General features: G+C 42.7%; 1 protein-coding gene across 2 annotated transcripts in view; it reads left to right on the top strand.

Annotated features, from left to right (window-relative positions):
• Positions 1-20,685, top strand: part of SLC15A4 (solute carrier family 15 member 4) — a 100,372-nt gene that overhangs the window by 16,503 nt on the left and 63,184 nt on the right. For both annotated transcript variants that reach the window (XM_068271600.1, XM_068271601.1), the window contains exon 2: positions 20,220-20,515. In XM_068271600.1, the coding sequence (XP_068127701.1) occupies positions 20,220-20,515 (296 nt within the window). The remainder of the gene's footprint in view (positions 1-20,219; positions 20,516-20,685) is intronic.

Below are 20,685 nucleotides of genomic sequence, written 5' to 3' on the forward strand. Positions count from 1 at the left end.
TTTTTTTTTTTTTTTTTTAAGCGCTTCTGCAATGTGTCTCTATGTGAGTGTTCTCACATGAGCGATGAGCTTTCTTTCCAATCACCAACGTGGCTCCTGCATAATTTCAGTTTGCGCTTGAAAAATACATAAGTTTCACACAAAGGAGTGGCACCACACCAAGTACTTATAACTTTTTAAGGTTTTATTAGTGCAGACATGATGGCAACAACAGACTGCTGTTTCGGCCTCCTCTGGCCTTTGTCAGGTTGCTTGGTGATCATACACACTGTGGAACACTTATACATACAGTGGCTTGCAAAAGTATTTGGCCCCCTTGAAGTTTTCCACATTTTGTCACATTACTGCCACAAACATAAATCAATTTTTATTAGAATTCCACGTGAAAGACCAATACAAAGTAGTGTACACATGAGAAGTGGAATGAAAATCCTATGTGATTCCAAACATTTTTTACAAATAACTGCAAAGTGGAGTGCGTGTAATTATTCAGCCCCTGAGTCAATACTTTGTAGAACCACCTTTTGCTGGAATTACAGCTGCCAGTCTTTTACGGTATGTCTCTACCAGCTTTGCACATCTAGAGACTGAAATCCTTGCCCATTCTTCTATGCAAAACAGCTCCAGCTCAGTCAGATTAGATGGACAGCGTTTGTGAACAACAGTTTTCAGATCTTGCCACAGATTCTCGATTGGCTTTAGATCTGGACTTTGACTGGGCCATTCTAACACATAGATATGTTTTGTTTTAAAGAGGAGCTGTTAGGTATAAGGTCTCAGAGAAAATAAACACATATATCAGTAGCTAAAGATAGGCTGTACTTACATTACATATGCATTTCACTGTCCACGTTTGGATTTCACAGAATTTGTATATAGTATATGCAGAGATAGATGCTCCTGACAGCTCATGGCAGGCTCCATGTTTTTCTGTCAAATGTGTCGTCATGTCCTGCCTGCTTCCTGATCACAGATAAGCTGGTACTAAATAACACAGTGTGCAGTGAATATTAATGAGCCATGTGGCTAGGAACAATAGCTGACTCCTGCAGTGTACTCTGCCCGAGATTTATCAGTGCTACGGGATTACAAGCTGCTGTACTGTCTCATTAGCAGCCGAGGGGAGACCCCCAGAATGCTTTGCAGTATGATATGCGGCTTGCGTCTTCTTAAGAATAACAGACTTGCTGATAAGCACACATCAAAGGTAACTGAGATTTTTATCTTCACTAATTGCTTTTGGGCTTCCTTCTAAACTGTTTAACACAGGAGAATAGAGGTTTAAATTGGCTTCTGCAGCCTGACAGTTACTCTTTAAACCATTCCATTGTTGCCCTGGCTTTATGTTTAGGGTCGTTGTCCTGTTGGAAGGTGAACCTCCGCCCCAGTCTCAAGTCTTTTGCAGACTCCAAGAGGTTTTCTTCCAAGATTGCCCTGTATTTGGCTCCATCCATCTTCCCATCAACTCTGACCATCTTCCCTGTCCCTGCTGAAGATAAGCAACCACAGAGCATGGTGCTGCCACCACCATATTTGACAGTGGGGATGGTGTGTTCAGAGTGATGTGCAGTGTTAGTTTTCCGCCACACATAGCGTTTTGCATTTTGGCCAGAAAGTTCAATTTTGGTCTCATCTGACCAGAGCACCTTTTTCCACATGTTTACTGTGTCCCCCACAAGGCTTGTGGCAACTTCTCACGTGTACACCATTTTGTATTGGTCTATCACGTGGAATTCCAATAAAATTGATTCAGGTTTGTGGCAGTAATGTGACAAAATGTGGAAAACTTCAAGGGGGCTGAATACTTTTGCAAGCCACTGTATATAGTACAAAACACACACCCAAAGAGGGCCAGTGACCAATCATAGGAAGTAGAAAATGGAGTACCTGATGGGAAACTTGAAAAATACATTTGTATTGATTCTGTTCCAGGTCAAAGAGTTTTTCTTGAGTGTTGTAAAGAAGAAAGGTAAAAAAAAAATCACCGGACAAAAGCGCTTACAAAAGCACTTAACAAATTGCAAATGGCTCTGAAAGCGAAGGGAAATCGCTTTCAAGAGGGCTTAGCGGATGGCTGTATACCGGACCCTTACTAGTTTGCTCTCCTAGATTTGCCTGATGAAGCAAAACACGTTGCAATTTGGAGTACCTATTAAATGCTATTTTTTGTATGAAATAACAGAATTGTGTCTGTTTGGTCTACTGGGGAGGTAATTCCACCACTACCTCCTATTTTAAATGGGTTTTAGCACTGTTATATCCTATTTTGACACCTCTGTTCAAGCTTCTATACCATAGTCAAGTCCACCCCAGGTGGAGGGGTATAACCCCTTTTTTTTCCTGTCTACAGAGAGCGACTTCTTAAACCCGCGTGGGCTTGGGTCATAATCTCCCCACCTGCCTATACAGGGGCTGGCTGTGTGGTAACCCACTCTTGTGAGTATAACTGCCCTACTTGTTTGTGACTTACACACACACTACACTATATTGGGCTCTCAGTCTCCTTTTCTTTTTCCCGTGTGCAATTAATATGTACACACGTATTTGTTCAAATTTACATGTCTAGTGTAAGAAATAGCATATTGAATGCAAGTAATGTTATTTACAAAATAGCAGCCCCCATGACAAAGAAACAATACATTTTTTTTTTCACTCTGGCCGGCAGTGTGAGTTGGCAATGTGTATTAGTAAAATAGTGTTCTTAAAGTGGATCAGAGATGGAAAAAATAACTATAACAAGTAACTTGTCTATATAACTTACCTAAAGTTTAGATAGTTTACACAGCAAATCTAGCTGCAAACAGCTTCAATAGTTTATGATTATTTATTCATGTGAAACAATGAGGGCAGCCATGTTATGTTTTTCACAGGCTGAGGGCTGGAGATCCTATCAGCTTGCCTGTGTGCAATGTGACAAATCCTGTCCCCTCTCCTCCTTCCTCCTCCCATCTGCCTCTGAAATCTGTCTAGTAACCTCCTCCTGCCCAGACTGAGCTCCCATAACCCCCTGCTACAGTGCCAAGGCACTCTAAAAAGCTGTGGGCGAGGCTTGTGTAGTTTATAAGGAATTAGAGTATTAAAACAAAACAAAAAAAGTATTTGGCTAGAGGAATGCCTTTTAAACTATATGAAAGGAACACAATTATGCAATGAGTAAAAGTTTATCTCGGATCCACTTTAAGGTCTGTAGGGTATGGCTGAGATGAGCTCAAGTGAAGTTTAGACTGGGGTCAGACTTGAGTCAGCGGAAAACGGCTGTGTTTTTGCACTCTTGGCATGCTTTTTGTTGACAGCCAGCTGATAGTAGTTGACTGTGGTCAATAGGGAATGGCATACAGTGTGTGAATCCCCCTCCCCTGCAACCGAAAATGCATGCATATTGTGATCCATAACATAGTTTAGGTTTACTGTTCTGCTCTTGGAAATCAAAGTACTACAATCTTCTAAAGCCCCATCTACACAATACGATTCTTCGTGCGATTCGATTACGATTCTATTCACGATCCGATTAATCTGACATGTCCAATCGGGATTCGATTCAAATGGATTTGCCATTGTTTTGCAATGGCAAATCGAATTAAATCGTATTGAATCCCGATCGGACATGCCACATTTAATCGGATCTTAAATAGAATCTTAATCTAATCGCACAAAGAATTGCATCGTGTAGATTGAGTTTAACAGTTTTTTTTTTTTGTTTTTTTTTTGTTTTTTTTGGCAACAGTAGTAGTAGAAATGGAGTTTGTGCAATAGTAATCTTGGTAAAGTAATGATGAATCCTCAGTCTTAAAATACATTTGCAGGCACATGATGCTGACTCAGGCGTTTTCTAAGGACGCATCACAATCATGAGATGTTTTCCTGACTTGTCTGCTCAACTAAACACTGCACATTCATCATGATGGATAGCTATTATACCTGCAAAACTACGGCAGACAGACGCCTTGCTTAAACTCGGTCTATACTGCATAAATAGCTGTTCCCATTAAGTTTCTAAGAATAGGTGTGCATTACATAACATACGGTAACTCTTGTGTTTCCATCAAAGGATAGGCTTCTGTAGGTCTGACAGATTTAAAAGAATTGTGCTATACAGTACATGCCACATTACACTGCAAGCTTTTTTTCTTTTTTCTGTAACCCTTTCGCGGTCCACGCTTTTTACAACTTAAAGGGAAGGTTCACGCAGGAGCTAAAAAAAAAAAATCCAAATCCACTTACCTGGGGCTTCCTCCAGCCCGTGGCAGGCAGGACATGCCCTTGGTCTTCTTCGGTGGCGCACCCGACCTGGCCAGGCCGGCTTCCAGGTCAGGCTCTTCTGCGCTCCAACGTGCGTGTCACTGGTGCGTGCTGATGTCATCGGACGCTCTCCAGGCTGTACTGCGCCTGAGGCGCATTTTGGAGCGCAGAAGAGCCCAACCTGGCAGCCGGGTCTGGCCAGGTCGGGTGTGCCACCAAAGAAGACCGGGAGCCTGAGGAGCTGCGGGCTGGAGGAAGCCCCAGGTAAGTGGGTTTGGATTTTTATTTTTAGCTCCTGCGTGAAACTTCCCTTTGAATTTCCTGGCGTTTTTGACACTTTTTAGCTTTGTCGTTTTTGATACTGCAGTAACTTTTTAATTATCTATGCCATCTTAGTGATACATATCTTGTTGTTTTTTTTCAGTACAATCTACGCTTTGTTTGGGTAATCTTTTTCTCAAACAATTTTGTTTTATAGTCCATTTATGGGGGAAAATTAGGCGTGAATGCAGAAAAACATTTTTTTTTTTTTTCAATTTTTCCCTCCCTAATTTTCACATCTCGCGTCCCAGTTATAAAACATTTACAAATAAATTATTTGGCCCTTCCCGATTAAAATGATACCCCACATGCCATATATTACTTCTAGCTGAGCATGTGGCGGACAGTTATCTCCAGTCTGCACGTCTGTGGCGATCGAATGCCTTCGCTAGGGCGACAGTTCAGGGGGCATAGAGCTGCACAGATGCATCACTAGGAAACGGCCCAGCGTTACATCTGTAGAGCATTGGGGCCTGAAACTTTGCCTTGCAGAAGAACCTATACCAGTCCATTCACCAGGACTCCATTCACCAGGACTGTCGGTACGAAAATGTTCAGACACAGACTCCTCAGTTTATGAAACCTCCGACTCCAGGTACCCCAAATGGCTCAGACTCCAACTCCTCGACTCAGACTCCTTAGTCTAATACTTACCAGGACTGTGGATTTTGTACAAAAATTATCCGACTCCTGACGCCTCAGTTTATGAAATCGCTGACTCCGGGTACACAAAATGGCTCCGACTCCACAGCCCTGCCATACACTATACAATTTTGCTTTCGATTGTACTTACAATTGCTATTCCGATCGACATGGCAATTAACCAACTAAAAAACAATGTGAATGTGTCGCGATCATAATTACCATCGCAAGTACTTAAATCCACTTTATTTTACGTTCGATTAGATGCTTTGGTCTGATCAAATGTCTAATTGGGCAACAATATTATACCTTAACCCTCTGGGTACCAGCAGTCTCTGGCCCTTTAAAGGGGCACTGTGGCGAAAAATTGTAAAATATCTGCAAACATAAACAAATAAGTGTTTTTTCCAGAGTAAAATGAGCCATACATTACTTTCTATCCTATGTTGCTGTCTGGCAATCTGGCAGAAGCGATAGGTTTTGGACTAGCCCATCTCTTCCTAGGGATTCTCAGTTATTTTTTTCAAAAGCATTTAGTGAATGGCAGTTGCTCTGTCCAACTGCAAAAAAAAGTGTATCGAGCAGGGAAGCTGGCCAGCATGATTGTTTAAATCCTTTTTAGGGAATATCTTTATAAGAATACAAGCCTTGCTGAGAATCCCCTATGAAAAGATGGACTAGTCCAAAACAAAACCTGTAGCTTCTGTCAGATTTCTACTACATCACTATAATGGCAGAGCTCTGAGCGCCGGTCAGGAGCTGCTTTCATTGGCTTCTGACCCTGTCCATCAATGAAAGCCAATATATCAAGTTGTTGAACTGCGCTCTCCACCTTCCTATAAATCAATAGACAAATCGCACATAGCGTAACTCCGTAAGCATACAGTGTGACAATCAACCACCCATGTGAACAATGTGCTCGTGCTGCACTCGTGAATCCGCTCCAGATTTAGATTGCGCTCACCAAATTGCAGCCACCTCAAAGCAAGATCGATCTAGCGTATATTTCACAAACAGGCCCCAGGCTCTTTAAATCTTCAATCTCTGTTTAATACCGCATCAATCCATTCCAGACTCCAGTTATAAAAAACAAACACATCATAGTGTACACTGCTTAAAAAGTATTGCTCACGCAATGAATGCGCACTCAGATGTATCCACTTGTTATCAGGCACATCATAGGTGGTGGCAGTGGGGTCTGCCCTGGCCTCCGTGCTTGGGGTAAACGGCGTCCCGTATCCCTCCTACTGTCCGTCCGCCTAGGTCCTCTCTGCTGCACGCCCTCAGCGCTCAGCTGTTGTTTCGAAAACTAGTGCAGTGACGTCAGACGCGCCGGTCGTAGTCCGCCCGTCCGACGTCACTGCACTAGGAGTTTTCGAAACAGCTGAGCATGGAGGGAGCCTGGGGCCTGTTTGTGAAATATACGCTATATTCACCTGGCTTTGAGGTGGCTGCAATTTGGTGAGCACAATCTAAATCTGGAGCGGATTCACGAGTGCAGCACGAGCACATTGTTCACATGGGTGGTTGATTGTCACACTGTATGCTTACGGAGTTAGGCTATGTGCGATTTGTCTATTGATTTATAGGAAGGTGGAGAGCGCAGTTGAACAGCTTGATATGTCTACTTCTGGAACTCTGAAACAGTGATCCCACAATTTTGAATGAGACGGTCTGCAGTAAGGTCTGATTTCCACTATACGGGATTTTCCAGTGACTTTTTAGGTTTAGGAATCTTGCGGACTTTATGCAATAATATTTAATACATGATAATTGTGTATTACGGATTCAGAAAATCTTTGGTGCTAGATCCGATACTCTAGGCAGCGCAGCCCTATTCATTTGTAATGTAAGCCAATGTGATTGGCTCACAGTGATCACGCGGCCAGGAACCAATGAAAGGTGCTCCTGACTGGCTCACAGAGTTCTGCCATCATATAGACAAACTGCAGTGGGTGCAGAGTGGCAAGATCAGAGGGAGCCAGTGGCGGGAATGGTGAACTCTTTCCTGTCAGAGCCGCACGGCCACCTGCAGGACAGAGATTTCACCTAACGCGGTACAAAAGCAGATAAGGCATTATGAGTATTAGGCCGTGCCCACCCTACAGCTCAGCATAACGCTGTACATACTATGCATGTTAAAATGTGCACCCTGTTCTCATAGCATGGAGATTTGTTATCATACACACATAATGTTGATGCATTCACATGCAGCAACAAGGCACAAAGTCTTCCCTACTATTTGGTGTGGTTACAGCAAAGGGGAGTTTAAATCTACATTCACAGTGGACCTTGCTTTCCCTGTGATGGCCGGAATGCAACAGATCAGGACAGTGGCATTGCACATTATCCTTGCATTGCGTCAGGTATCGTGAAGCGTACAGTCATGCATGTTTTTACTGTTAACACACACGCAATCTGTTATACTGCAATGCACCTATCGCACTATGAATGTCACAAAGGTGGTGCAGTGCAGTAAGCCAGGTTACAAAGTGGCTGTTAAACAACAACCCACCGCTGTTTACTTGGCTTAAAGGGAACCTGAAGTGAGTAACATTATTTAAAATACACATGATGTAGCTGCAAATGAATATTACATACTAACCTCACCGTCAGTTCCTCCCAGAAGCTCACCATTTTATTCTTACAGTGATCCATTCCAGTTCTGACAATATTTTGTCAGAACTGAAATATACCAGTTGCTGTCAGTTATCTATCAGCAGCTGTCAGTTACAACTGAATGTGCAAGGTATTGACCGTGTTTGCCTATGGCTCAAGTGGGAGATATTACAGTTTAACAGTGTGCTGACCAGAAAGCTGTTATGGGGTAGTGGCCTTTTTTAAAATGGAGGACTGAGAATTCCATTGATCACAGAGGACAAATAGGGCGCAGAAGAGGAGAAAGACATTGGCCTCAATTCACTAAGATCATGCTAGAGATAATAAGGCAAGAGAAAACTTACCTCCACACGTGAGAGAGTTATCTTACCTCTTCATTCCTTCAGTTACCTCTCCTGTAGTTAATTTACCTCCTCTGTAGTTATTTTCACATGCAGCTAATTAACAGCCTGTCTTTAACTCTGGAGTTATTTTAAGGATTGGAGAGTTAATTTAAAGACAGAAGAGTTAACTTTAGGCTTGCCTGAGGTAAAATGTTTCCTGAATACTACATGCCTTATCACCATGGTAACAACTCTAGAAGGGTTATTAACCACTTGCCGACCGCCCCCAGCCAATGGGCGGCGGCAAAGACTGGGCCCAAACGACCGCAATACGCCCATCGGCGGGGGCGGCTGCGGGAGTGGCTATGCGGCGATCGCGTCATTCGTGACGCGATCAGCCGCCGGGGACTGGCTCCGCCCACCGCTCGTAGTAACTCGCCGGCCGTTCGGAAGCGCCGGCGGGTTACTAGCACCCGGATCGCCGCATGTACATAGTATAATAGGCTTTGTAATGTATACAAAGCCTATTATACTGGCTGCCTCCTGCCCTGGTGGTCCCAGTGTCCGAGGGACCACCAAGGCAGGCTGCAGCCACCCTAGTCTGCACCAAAGCACACTGATTTCCCCCCCCCCCCCTGCCCCCTGATCGCCCACAGCACCCCTCAGACCCCCCCCTGCCCACCCCCCAGACCACTGTTTGCACCCAGTCACCCCCCCCCCCCCCAATCACCCATCAATCACTCCCTGTCACTATCTGTCAACGCTATTTTTTTTTTTTAATTCCCCCCCCCCCCGCCCACTGCCCCCTCCTGATCACCCCCCCTCCCCTCAGATTCTCCCCCCCTCCCCCCCCCCCCCCCCCGTGTACTGTATGCATCTATCCCCCCTGATCACCTGTCAATCACCCGTCAATCACCCCGTCACTGCTACCCATCAATCAGCCCCTAACCTGCCCCTTGCGGGCAATCTGATCACCCACCCACACCAATAGATCACCCGCAGATCTGACATCAGATCACCTTCCAAGTGCAGTGTTTACATCTCTTCTCTCCTCTAAACACCCACTAATTACCCATCAATCACCCCCTATCACCACCTGTCACGGTTACCCATCAGATTAGACCCTAATCTGCCCCTTGCGGGCACCCAATCACCCGCCCACACCTCAGAACGTCCTCAGACCCCAGCCCTGATCACCTCGCTAGTGCATTGCTTGCATCTATTTCCCCCCTCTAATCACACCTTGAGACACCCATCAATCACCTCCTGTCACCCCCTAGCACACCTACCCATCAGATCAGGCCCTAATTTACCCCATGTGGGCTCCTGATCACTCGGCCAAACCCTCAGATCCCCCTCAGACCCCCTTCCGATCACCTCCCCAGTGCATTGATTGCATCTATTTTCCCCTCTAACCGCCCCTTGAGACACCCATCAATCACCTCCTGTCACCCCCCTAGCACTCCTATCCATCAGATCAGGCCCAAAACATCCTGTCATCTAAGAGGCCACCCTGCTTATGACCGGTTCCACAAAATTTGCCCCCTCATAGACCACCTGTCATCAAAATTTGCAGATGCTACACAGTTTTGGGCCCGTAAAATGCCAGGGCAGTATAGGAACCCCACAAGTGACCCCATTTTAGAAAGAAGACACCCCAAGGTATTCTGTTAGGTGTATGATGAGTTCATAGAAGATTTTATTTTTTGTCAAAAGTTAGCGGAAATTGGATTTTTATTGTTTTTTTCACAAAGTGTTATCTTTCACTAACTTGTGACAAAAAATAAAATCTTCTATGAACTCACCATACCCCTAACGGAATACCTTGGGGTGTCTTCTTTCTAAAATGGGGGCACTTGTGGGGTTCCTATACTGCCCTGGCATTTTAGGGGCCCTAAACCGTGAGGAGTAGTCTAGAAAACAAATGCCTCAAATGACCTGTGAATAGGACGTTGGGCCCCTTAGCGCACCTAGGCTGCAAAAAAGTGTCACACATGTGGTATCGCCATACTCAGGAGAAGTAGTATAATGTGTTTTGTGGTGTATTTTTACACATACCCATGCTGGGTGGGAGAAATCTCTCTGTAAATGGACAATTGTGTGTAAAAAAAAAAATCAAAAATGTGTCATTTACAGAGATATTTCTCCCACCCAGCATGGTTATATGTAAAAATACACCACAAAACACATTATACTACTTCCTCTGAGTACGGCGATACCACATGTGTGACACTTTTTTGCAGCCTAACTGTGCTAAGGGGCCCAAAGTCCAATGAGTACCTTTAGGATTTCACAGGTCATTTTGAGACATTTGGGTTCAAGACTACTCCTCACGGTTTAGGGCCCCTAAAATGCCAGGGCAGTATAGGAACCCTACAAGTGACCCCATTTTAGAAAGAAGACACCCCAAGGTATTCTGTTAGGTGTATGATGAGTTCATAGAAGATTTTATTTTTTGTCACAAGTTAGCGGAAATTGATATGTATTGTTTTTTTTTTTCACAAAGTGTCATTTTCCGCTAACTTGTGACAAAAAAAAAATCTTCTATGAACTCACCATACTCCTAACAGAATACCTTGGGGTGTCTTCTTTCTAAAATGGGGTCACTTGTGGGGTTCCTATACTGCCCTGGCATTTTAGGGGCCCTAAACCGTGAGCAGTAGTCTAGAATCCAAATGCCTCAAAATGACCTGTGAATAGGACGTTAGGCCCCTTAGCGCACCTAGGTTGCAAAAAAGTGTCACACATGTGGTATCGCCGTACTCAGAAGAAGTAGTATATTGCGTTTTGGGGTGTATTTTTACACATACCCATGCTGGGTGGGAGAAATATCTCTGTAAAAGGACAATTGTGTGTAAAAAAAAATAAAACAATTGTCATTTACAGAGATATTTCTCCCACCCAGCATGGGTATGTGTAAAAATACACCCCAAACACATTATACTACTTCTCCTGAGTATGGCGGTACCACATGTGTGGCACTTTTTTGCACCCTAAGTGCGCTAAGAGGCCCAAAGTCCAATGAGTACCTTTAGGATTTCACAGGTCATTTTGCGACATTTGGTTTCAAGACTACTCCTCACGGTTTAGGGCCCCTAAAATGCCAGGGCAGTATAGGAACCCCACAAATGACCCCATTTTAGAAAGAAGACACCCCAAGGTATTCCGTTAGGAGTATAGTGAGTTCATAGAAGATTTTATTTTTTGTCACAAGTTAGCGGAAAATGACACTTTGTGAAAAAAAACAATTAAAATCAATTTCCGCTAACTTGTGACAAAAAAAAAAAAATCTTCTATGAACTCACCATCCTCCTAACGGAATACCTTGGGGTGTCTTCTTTCTAAAATGGGGTAATTTGTGGGGTTCCTATACTGTCCTGGCATTTTAGGGGCCCTAAAGCGTGAGGAGTAGTCTTGAAACGAAATTTCTCAAAATGACCTGTGAAATCCTAAAGGTACTCATTGAACTTTGGGCCCCTTAGCACAGTTAGGGTGCAAAAAAGTGCCACACATGTGGTATCGCCGTACTCAGGAGAAGTAGTATAATGTGTTTTGGGGTGTATTTTTTCCACATACCCATGCTGAGTGGGAGAAAGATCTCTATAAATAGACAATTGTGTGTAAAAAAAAAAATAAAACAATTGTCATTTACGGAGATATTTCTCCCACCTAGCATGGTTATGTGTAAAAATACACCCCAAAACACATTATACTACTTCTCCTGAGTACGGCAATACCACATGTGTGGCACTTTTTTGCAGCCTAACTGCGCTAAGGGGCCAAAAGTCCAATGAGCATCTTTAGGCTTTACAGGGGTGCTTACAATTAGGCACCCTCCAAAATGCCAGGACAGTGAACACACCCCACAAATGACCCCATTTTGGAAAGTAGACACTTCAAGGTATTCAGAGAGGAGCATAGTGAGTCCGTGGCAGATTTCATTTTTTTTTGTCGCAAGTTAGAAGAAATGGAAACTTTTTTTTTTCTTTTTTTTTTTTTGTCAGAAAGTGTCATTTTCCGCTAACTTGTGACAAAAAATAAAATCTTCTATGAACTCACCATGCCTCTCACTGAATACTTTGGGATGTCTTCTTTCCAAAATGGGGTCATTTGGGGGGTATTTGTACTATCCTGGAATTTTAGCCCCTCATGAAACCTGACAGGTGCGCAGAAAAGTCAGAGATGCTTGAAAATGGGAAAATTCACTTTTGGCACCATAGTTTGTAAACGCTATAACTTTTACCCAATCCAATAAATATACACTGAATGGTTTTTTTTTTAATCAAAGACATGTAGCAGAATAACTTTCGCGCTCAAATGTATAGGAAATTTTACTTTATTTGAAAAATGTCAGCACAGCAAGTTAAAAAAGTCATTTTTTTGCCAAAATTCATGTCTTTTTTGATGAATATAATAAAAACTAAAACTCGCAGCAGCAATCAAATAGCAGCAAAAGAAAGCTGTATTAGTGACAAGAAAAGGAGGTAAAATTCATTTAGGTGGTAGGTTGTATGACCGAGCAATAAACCGTGAAAGCTGCAGTGGTCTGAATGGAGAAAAAGGCTCTGGTCCTTAAGGGGCGAAAAGACTGTGGTCCTCAAGTGGTTAAAGACAGGAGATACGTTTAGTGAATTGAGGCCATTGAGTAGATTACACGGAAGGTAAGTAAGACCTGTGTATGGTATTTTTGACTTTTTCTTTTCAGTTCAGGTTCTCTTTAAGCTTTTGACGCTTGCCAAGTCTAGATTTGCAATGTAACTTTACATGAGTTGTAGGTAATCGGTTGGCCTATTTTCCTGCTATCACTTTGATAAACTTGATTTAACTCTAGTTACCTGCTTTTTTGGCTCTCCTTTTTTCTTTTCCTTTTTTTTTTTTTTTCTTGCTTTGAGAAGTGCAGTTGTGGATTGCTGGGGTTAGCGCTTTTTGAACTGCTTCACTCTCATAGCGTTTGTGAATGTTTATCCAAAGCTCGTCACATAGTGAAGCTGTTAGAATTTGACAGTTAACTGTCTTGACAGTTACTGGCTGGTTTCAAAGTGGCTTAATCCATTTTCTTGCTTTATTCTTGGACCCAAGAGAATTGAGGATTATTTCCTGTAAACGCCATTTTTATCTATATATTCTAGACAGGCTTGTACAGAACGTATTTTCTTCCTCAGTGACATTTCAGGATTTTGTTGCAGGCGCAGTAGTTGCATTGCTTCCCCCCTTCCCATCTCTCCATCTAACCCCAGGCAAACTGTTGAATGCAGATAGTCTTATGCCAAGATATTTGTAATTCTTTCCAACCAGCTTTGTGGCTCAGATATACCATCAGCTAATTTATTTGTATTTTTTTAAGAGTGATTGTCGGCCACAAAACCATATTCCATTTACTCACTGCACTGTGTTCATTATGCAGCCTGGAACCTCGCCCTGAATTGCAAGCACTCCTATCTAATCAGGAATGTTTCTGCTGTATTAAATCTTATCTCAGACTGGCTCTATTTGGAACATTGGCAATGAAATGGAAGCTTGTACAACCCCCCCCCCACATTCCTCCTACTCGCTGATTGACTGAGGGCAGTTCATTGTGAACTGCTGAAATCTGAACTTGCTGTGCTCACAAGTTTACAAAGCAAGATTTTAGATCTGACTTAGGCCGCGTTCACATTTGCGTTTTGGCATGCAAACGGTCCGGATCGGATCAGGACCTGATCCGGATCGGAACCGTACGGTTCCTATGCGGATCGGATCCAGATCTGGTCCGTATGCATCAGGCTGCCATCCGGATCCGTGTGGTAAAAACCGCGAAATATAATAAAAAATAGTTGGGGTCAGCAGAAGGTGCACCTGGTGCACCTGTAGAATCAGGTCCTCCGCTGTTTAGGCCTCACCTCCACCTCCGACATACTGCCAAACAGCTCCAGCACGTAAGGTCACTGCTGCTCCACTGCTGCCCATGTGTCCCCATCTGAAATGGCCGCTAACATGCGCATAGGAAGTGGGTTAGAACGTCAGGTGTTTGTATCCTGTGTGTTCTGTGCTTTCCGTTCCCCATAGGTTTCTATTTCCGGATGGTGCAGTCAGGCTCCGGTCCGGGTGCGTGGGCCGGATGATCCGGACACGAAAAATAGCGCATGTTGGAAAAGTGTCCGGAGTCCGGATCCGATCCGGCTCTTTTCTGTACGGAACGTACGCGTGTGAACGTCTGCATAGACTTTGCATTGCTATGCAAAACGAACGTTCCGTTTGTACAGTATACGGTCCGTATCCGATCAGGCGGATCCGGACAGGGAACGCTAATGTGAATCGGGCCTTACTCGATCTGGGTTTTTTTTTTTTTTTTTTTTTTTTTGAGAGGTCTGGTTTTTAGGGATGGCCCTGATTAATAGAACTCATGGAGAAGCATGTGATCAATTTGATCAGCTGATAGATTTGTAAGGTCTGATTTGCTGTGATAACTTCCTGGTTTAACAGCAAATCGGAGCCTTACAAATCTATCAGCTGATCTAACTGATCACTTGCTTCTCCATGAGTTCTCCTAACCAGGGCCATCCCTACTAGTTTTTAATATTTTTGTCCAATTTTATGGTTTTATAGATGTAATTATTAAATCTATTAAAATATTTAATGGTGTATGGGTATCATAATAGAAACAACATTTCTCTGAACTGCTCCACTGATTGCTCTTTTTGATAAATTAGCCACTGAGAGGGAAAACAAGAAACTTTGAATGCTTTTGCATGATGTGTATAAGATCCATTAGATCATTCAGTTTGAAAGTGTTTCTGAATTGCCCTTCATTTTTGCCATGTGACTTCAAATAGCTATCAGATGCAACATGCATATTTAGGGGTCTAGCATGGTTTTGATAGATCAATTTAGTAGGTTTGTTGATGTTGTGAAGAGAGTATGGTATTTACAAGTCATGTTCACTGTTGCAGTGACAGTCTTTACATGTTCTGAGCATGTGTGGTGGTGCAGTGCCACCAATGGAACAGGGGAGGTGACCGGGTTATTGGAATTGGCAGTAGTGGCCCTCATTGTATCCTGACTAAACTATTGCTGCATCGTTCTCTGGGTTTGCCCATGAATCTGGTAGAACCAGTCTGTATGTTTGTGGATTTTTGTCTTAGAAAAACAGTATGTCCTGTTTGTGAATTTGACTTTTCACTTCCTCTGCTGTAACCTTCGCCAACGTTTAGATGTGCTTCTGCTTGAAAAAGAGTGAAAGCAGTGTCTGTAATTGCAGGAGTGCCCTTACAAGGTAAAGTATAGCTTTTGCACCGTGTGTGTGTGTGTGTGTGTGTGTGTGTGTGTGTGTGTGTGTGTGTGTGTGTGTCATCTACAGCAATGTGCGGCCCATTCCCCATGGGTTTGCCCTATGTAATATCATCTTCAATTTCCTTGCAATTGCTGGTAATTGTCTAGGAGTGATGAAAATCAGGATGGTTTAGTTACAGAAATCTTTCCACAAGGTTGGAGTATGAATTCAATGGTGGTGGTGTTATAAGGTTGTAGCTGCTAGGGATCGTCAATCAATGTGAGGCAAGCAAAACAATTATGGCAAAAAACCTACCACACTTATTGATTTGTATAGACCCCTCAACCTCTGTGACGCTGTACAATAAAGGAAACAAAACTAGTCCATAATATACAGAAATTGATATGCGGTACCGGACAATAGATGTTGGTACGTAATATAGTAGTGATAGACGGTATCATAAGTTAGTGACAGTTGCAAGATATCCAGTAGTTAACAAGAGCCAAAAGGGAGAGAGCTCTGCCCCTGCAAGCTCACAATCTAAAGATATTGAGTTTGGGTTCATGGTTGTATACACAGTAAACACGCATGTATTTTTGCACCCATTTTTTCAGACTTCATGGACACTTTTATGCAAAAATATGTGTACATTAGTCCACTTCAACACTATACTGTATAAAAAAAAATGAATAGAACACATGCAGCATCTGAACAGATGCCTCCTCTGGCTGTCTGAATTTTTCAGCATGGATCAGGTGAGGGAAAAATCCTTAATAATGTGAACCATCAAGAACCACCCATTGGTTTTGCGCTTGAATGAATATAGGGCACATCCAAACCTGTGAGGATAAAAACTGATATTTCCTCTACTCAAGATGTTTCTTGGCCCACTGATACACCATGTAGATTACTCACGGGGTCTAATTGAATTTGGCTTTCCTTCAATGTGACCCATGATCAATTAAAATTACATATTTAGGCCTGGTGCATACCAGAGGAGTTTTTCTGAGCGTTTTGAGTTTTTAAATCTGCTGCTAATGTTATCCTATGTGTCTGTGCACCCTGGAGCAATGAGGTTTTGTAAAAAAAAATCATAGCATTATATTAGGAAGAGCTTTTGAAACCTCTAAAAGCTCTTCCCAATGTTATGCTATTTTTTTTTTTTTTTAGAAAACCTCATTGCTCCAGTGTGCACAGACACATAGGATAACATTAGCAGCAGATTTAAAAACTCAAAACGCTCAGAAAAACTCCTCTGGCGTGCACCAGGCCTTAGTGCTTCTATACTTCATAGTAAATGGGGTATATAATTGTTAAAGTAAAGATGGAGCGATATAGTACGGTGACTGCACTTAAGCGCAGTGTAATCTACTTGTTGATCCTTTCTTAGTATAGTGGATTAAAGAGAATCTATATTGAAGAAATGTTATATAAATAAACCTATCAGCCTGTTCGGGGACATCTCCTAGCCCCCTCTGTGACATTTTTTTCAGCTCTCCACCGCAATATTGGCAATAAAATAACAGTTTTATAAACTGTTTTGTAAATAGTAAAGATGGCCGCTGAAACAGGAAGTATACCAGTAGGGCCAACTGTCACGGTCTCACCGTGGCAGTTCTGTTTTGACTCCTCCCTCACGGTGTCACGTGGAGGGGAGCAATCCTCACAGCGAGGAGAGACTAGTCCCACCCTCCTTGCAGAGCAGGAGATTCTGGCTAATAGCAGCAGCAGCAACTTTCCAACAGCCAATGCTGTTGCTGCTCTGGCCATCTAGTAGGAAGAGGGAGGGGCATTATTCAACAGAATCCCTGCAATGTACAGGATCTTCTCAAAAAATTAGCATATTGTGATAAAGTTCATTATTTTCTGTAATGTGCTGATAAACTTTCATATATTTTAGATTCAAATACACACAACTGAAGTAGTTCAAGCCTTTTATTGGTTTAATATTGATGATTTTGGCATACAGCTCATGAAAACCCAAATTTCCTATCTCTAATAATTAGCATATTTCATCCGACCAATAAAAGAAAAGTGTTTTTAAAACAAAAGTCAACCTTCAAATAATTATGTTCAGTTATGCACTCAATACTTGGTCGGGAATCCTTTTGCAGAAATGACTGCTTCAATGCGGCGTGGCATGGAGGCAATCAGTCTGTGGCACTGCTCAGGTGTTATGGAGGCCCAGGATGCTTCGATAGCGGCCTTAAGCTCATCCATAGTGTTGGGTCCTGTGTCTCTCAACTTTCTCTTCACAATATCCCACAGATTCTCTATGAGGTTCAGGTCAGGAGAGTTGGCAGGCCAATTGAGCACAGTAATACCATGGTCAGTAAACCATTTACCAGTGGTTTTGGCACTGTGAGCAGGTGCCAGGTCGTGTTGAAAAATGAAATCTTCATCTCCATAAAGCTTTTCAGCAGATGGAAGCATGAACCCACTTTTGAACCAGAAACAGCAGCAGAAGCGCCTGACCTGGGCTACAGAGAAGCAGCACTAGACTGTTGCTCAGTGGTCCAAAATACTTTTTTCGGATGAAAGCAACTTTTACATGTCATTCGGAAATCAAGGTGCCAGAGTCTGGAGGAAGACTGGGGAGAGGAAAATGCCAAAATGCCTGAAGTCCAGTGTCAAGTACCCACAGTCAGTGATGGTCTGGGGTGCCATGTCAGCTGCTGGTTTTGGTCCACTGTGTTTTATCAAGGGCAGGGTCAATGCAGCTAGCTATCAGGAGATTTTGGAGCACTTCATGCTTCCATCTGCTGAAAAGCTTTATGGAGATGAAGATTTCATTTTTCAGCACGACCAGGCACTTGCTCACGGTGCCAAAACCACTGGTAAATGGTTTACTGACCATGGTATAACTGTGCTCAATTGGCCTGCCAACTCTCCTGACCTGAACCCCATAGAGAATCTGTGGGATATTGTGAAGAGGAAGTTGAGAAACGCAAGACCCAACACTCTGGATGAGCTTAAGGCTGATATATCGAAGCATCCTGGGCCCCCATAACACCTGAGCAGTGCCACAGGCTGATTGCCTCCATGCCACGCCGCATTGAAGCAGTCATTTCTGCAAAAGGATTCCCGACCAAGTACTGAGTGCATAACTGAACATAATTATTTGAAGGTTGACATTTTTTGTTGTAAAAACACTTTTCTTTTATTGGTCGGATGAAATATGCTAATTTTTTGAGATAGGAATTTTGGGTTTTCATGAGCTGTATGCCAAAATCCTCAATATTAAACCAATAAAAGGCTTGAACTACTTCAGTTGTGTGTATTTGAATCTAAAATATATGAAAGTCTAATGTTTATCAGTACATTACCGAAAATAATAAACTTTATCACAATATGCTAAATTTTTTGAGCAGATCCTGTATATACTCTGCACTGAGAGAGGAGACACGTGCAGAGGAGGCTGCTGATCTCTGGGGAATATAACACAGGCATCCTGTGTTTATTTATCTTCACCAAGTCCTGTAGACAGACCAGGAGATAAGAAATAAAGACCCAGCTGAGTGAGCTGCCTTCCTGATGCTTTTTCAGGCTGCTGATGAGTCATTCATTTGATTTTAGCAGGCACACTGTCACTGAATTTAGAGAGGGGGGGGTTCAGTTTCAGTGATCTGATGACATTTCCCTGCATGAAAGCACAGCTCCCAACTGTCCCTCTTTTGGAGCGACAGTCCCTCTTTGGGTGCCCTGTCCCTCTGTCCTTCACATTTGTCCCTCTTTTAGGACTTTATCCTTCTTTCTATGTAAGTATATGTATGTCTCTACTAAAAATGTTTTTGATTGATTTTAAACTTTATTCCCATCCTTTAAATTGATATATTACTAATTGTAGAATGTTAATATGTAGGAAAATGAACCAGGATAGAAAGGATCAGTGTGGTTTGAATTATAAAACCTATTTTTCTTATGAAATCTTCATGGTGTGAGTGACTAGGGGTATGACAGGAGCGTGATCAGGGGTGTGGCAAGGGCGTGGCTTAAGTGTCCCTTTTTCTTATCTCAAAAAGTTGGGAGGTATGAGTATACTGCCTTATGTTTGCATGACAAGTTTTATTACACAGTGAGTGCAGCCTTCAGATGTTACGTGTAAGTTTAGAAAAAGTTAGAAAAAGTTTTACCTTCTGCCTCTGCGGCTCTGTGCCACTGAAGCGTGACAAGAATCCTCAGACTCCTTTATAAACACATCTGTTTCTTCTGAGCCAGGAGTCTGGGTTCTGCACTTGTCTGGGTAACAATTTGTCAGCATGTGAACAGGCAGCTCCCTCCTTCCTCAGCCTCACAGACACTGAGACTGAGAGCAGGGACCTGTCTGTGAGTGAGAAATAAACAAAGCACACAGGAGTGAGCCTGGAGGGGGCGTGTATAATTTGTCCCTATCACAGCAGAGGCAGCTCCTTCCTCTCTGGATGGACAAAGCTTGACAAAGAAAAGAAGATGCAATATATTAGAGAGACAGTGCAACTAGAAAAGGCTGCAGTAAGCCAGAGCACATTAGAACAGATATAGGAACTTGTAGGATAGGAGAAATAAGGCTGAACATGTTAGTTACTTTAAATCCCCTCTCTCACATTTTGGGACTGCATCCGGTTACGCTCTGCACAATTGCTCTGACGTTTAGTTCTGCCTAGAGCTTGCCAGAGGGGACAAATCCACTTTATTAACAAGGGTCAACAAATGGATTACACTGAAAATACAGTCAGCTTACTATGTAGGGCTCTCTTAACTATATTGTCCTATATTGTGTTACAGTTCATAGCATAGAAAAAGAGCTGTCTATCCTCTGAGCAAAACTCACTTTTTTGTCTTTTCAGGTGAAGGACTGTGGGCCGGAGGCGACACGGAGATTTTTTAACTGGTTCTACTGGTGCATTAACTTAGGAACAATCCTGGCTTTTTCTGGAGTTGCCTATGTCCAGCAGAATGTGAACTTCCTTATTGGGTTTATTATCCCTGCAGTTTGTATTATAGTGGCTTTTCTGGTCTTCATCTGTGGAAGAACTGTCTTTGTTACTAAACCAGCTAATGGAAGTGCCTTCACTGACCTATTCCGAATACTGGGCTACACCTGCTGCAGGCGGAAGCGTTCTACGGAAAGCTCAGGAAACATGTATGTATGGTACACTTCTTATAATTCTATATTAAGGAGGAACTGTAGTGAAAATAACGTAATTAATAAAAAATTTTTTTTTTTACAATATTCAATTAAAAATTTAGTCAGTGTTTACCAATTGTAAAATATTTCCTCTACCTTATTTACATTCTGATATTTATCACAGG

Source organism: Hyperolius riggenbachi, chromosome 1 (genome assembly GCF_040937935.1).
Source record: "Hyperolius riggenbachi isolate aHypRig1 chromosome 1, aHypRig1.pri, whole genome shotgun sequence".
NCBI classification, from domain to species: domain Eukaryota; kingdom Metazoa; phylum Chordata; class Amphibia; order Anura; family Hyperoliidae; genus Hyperolius; species Hyperolius riggenbachi.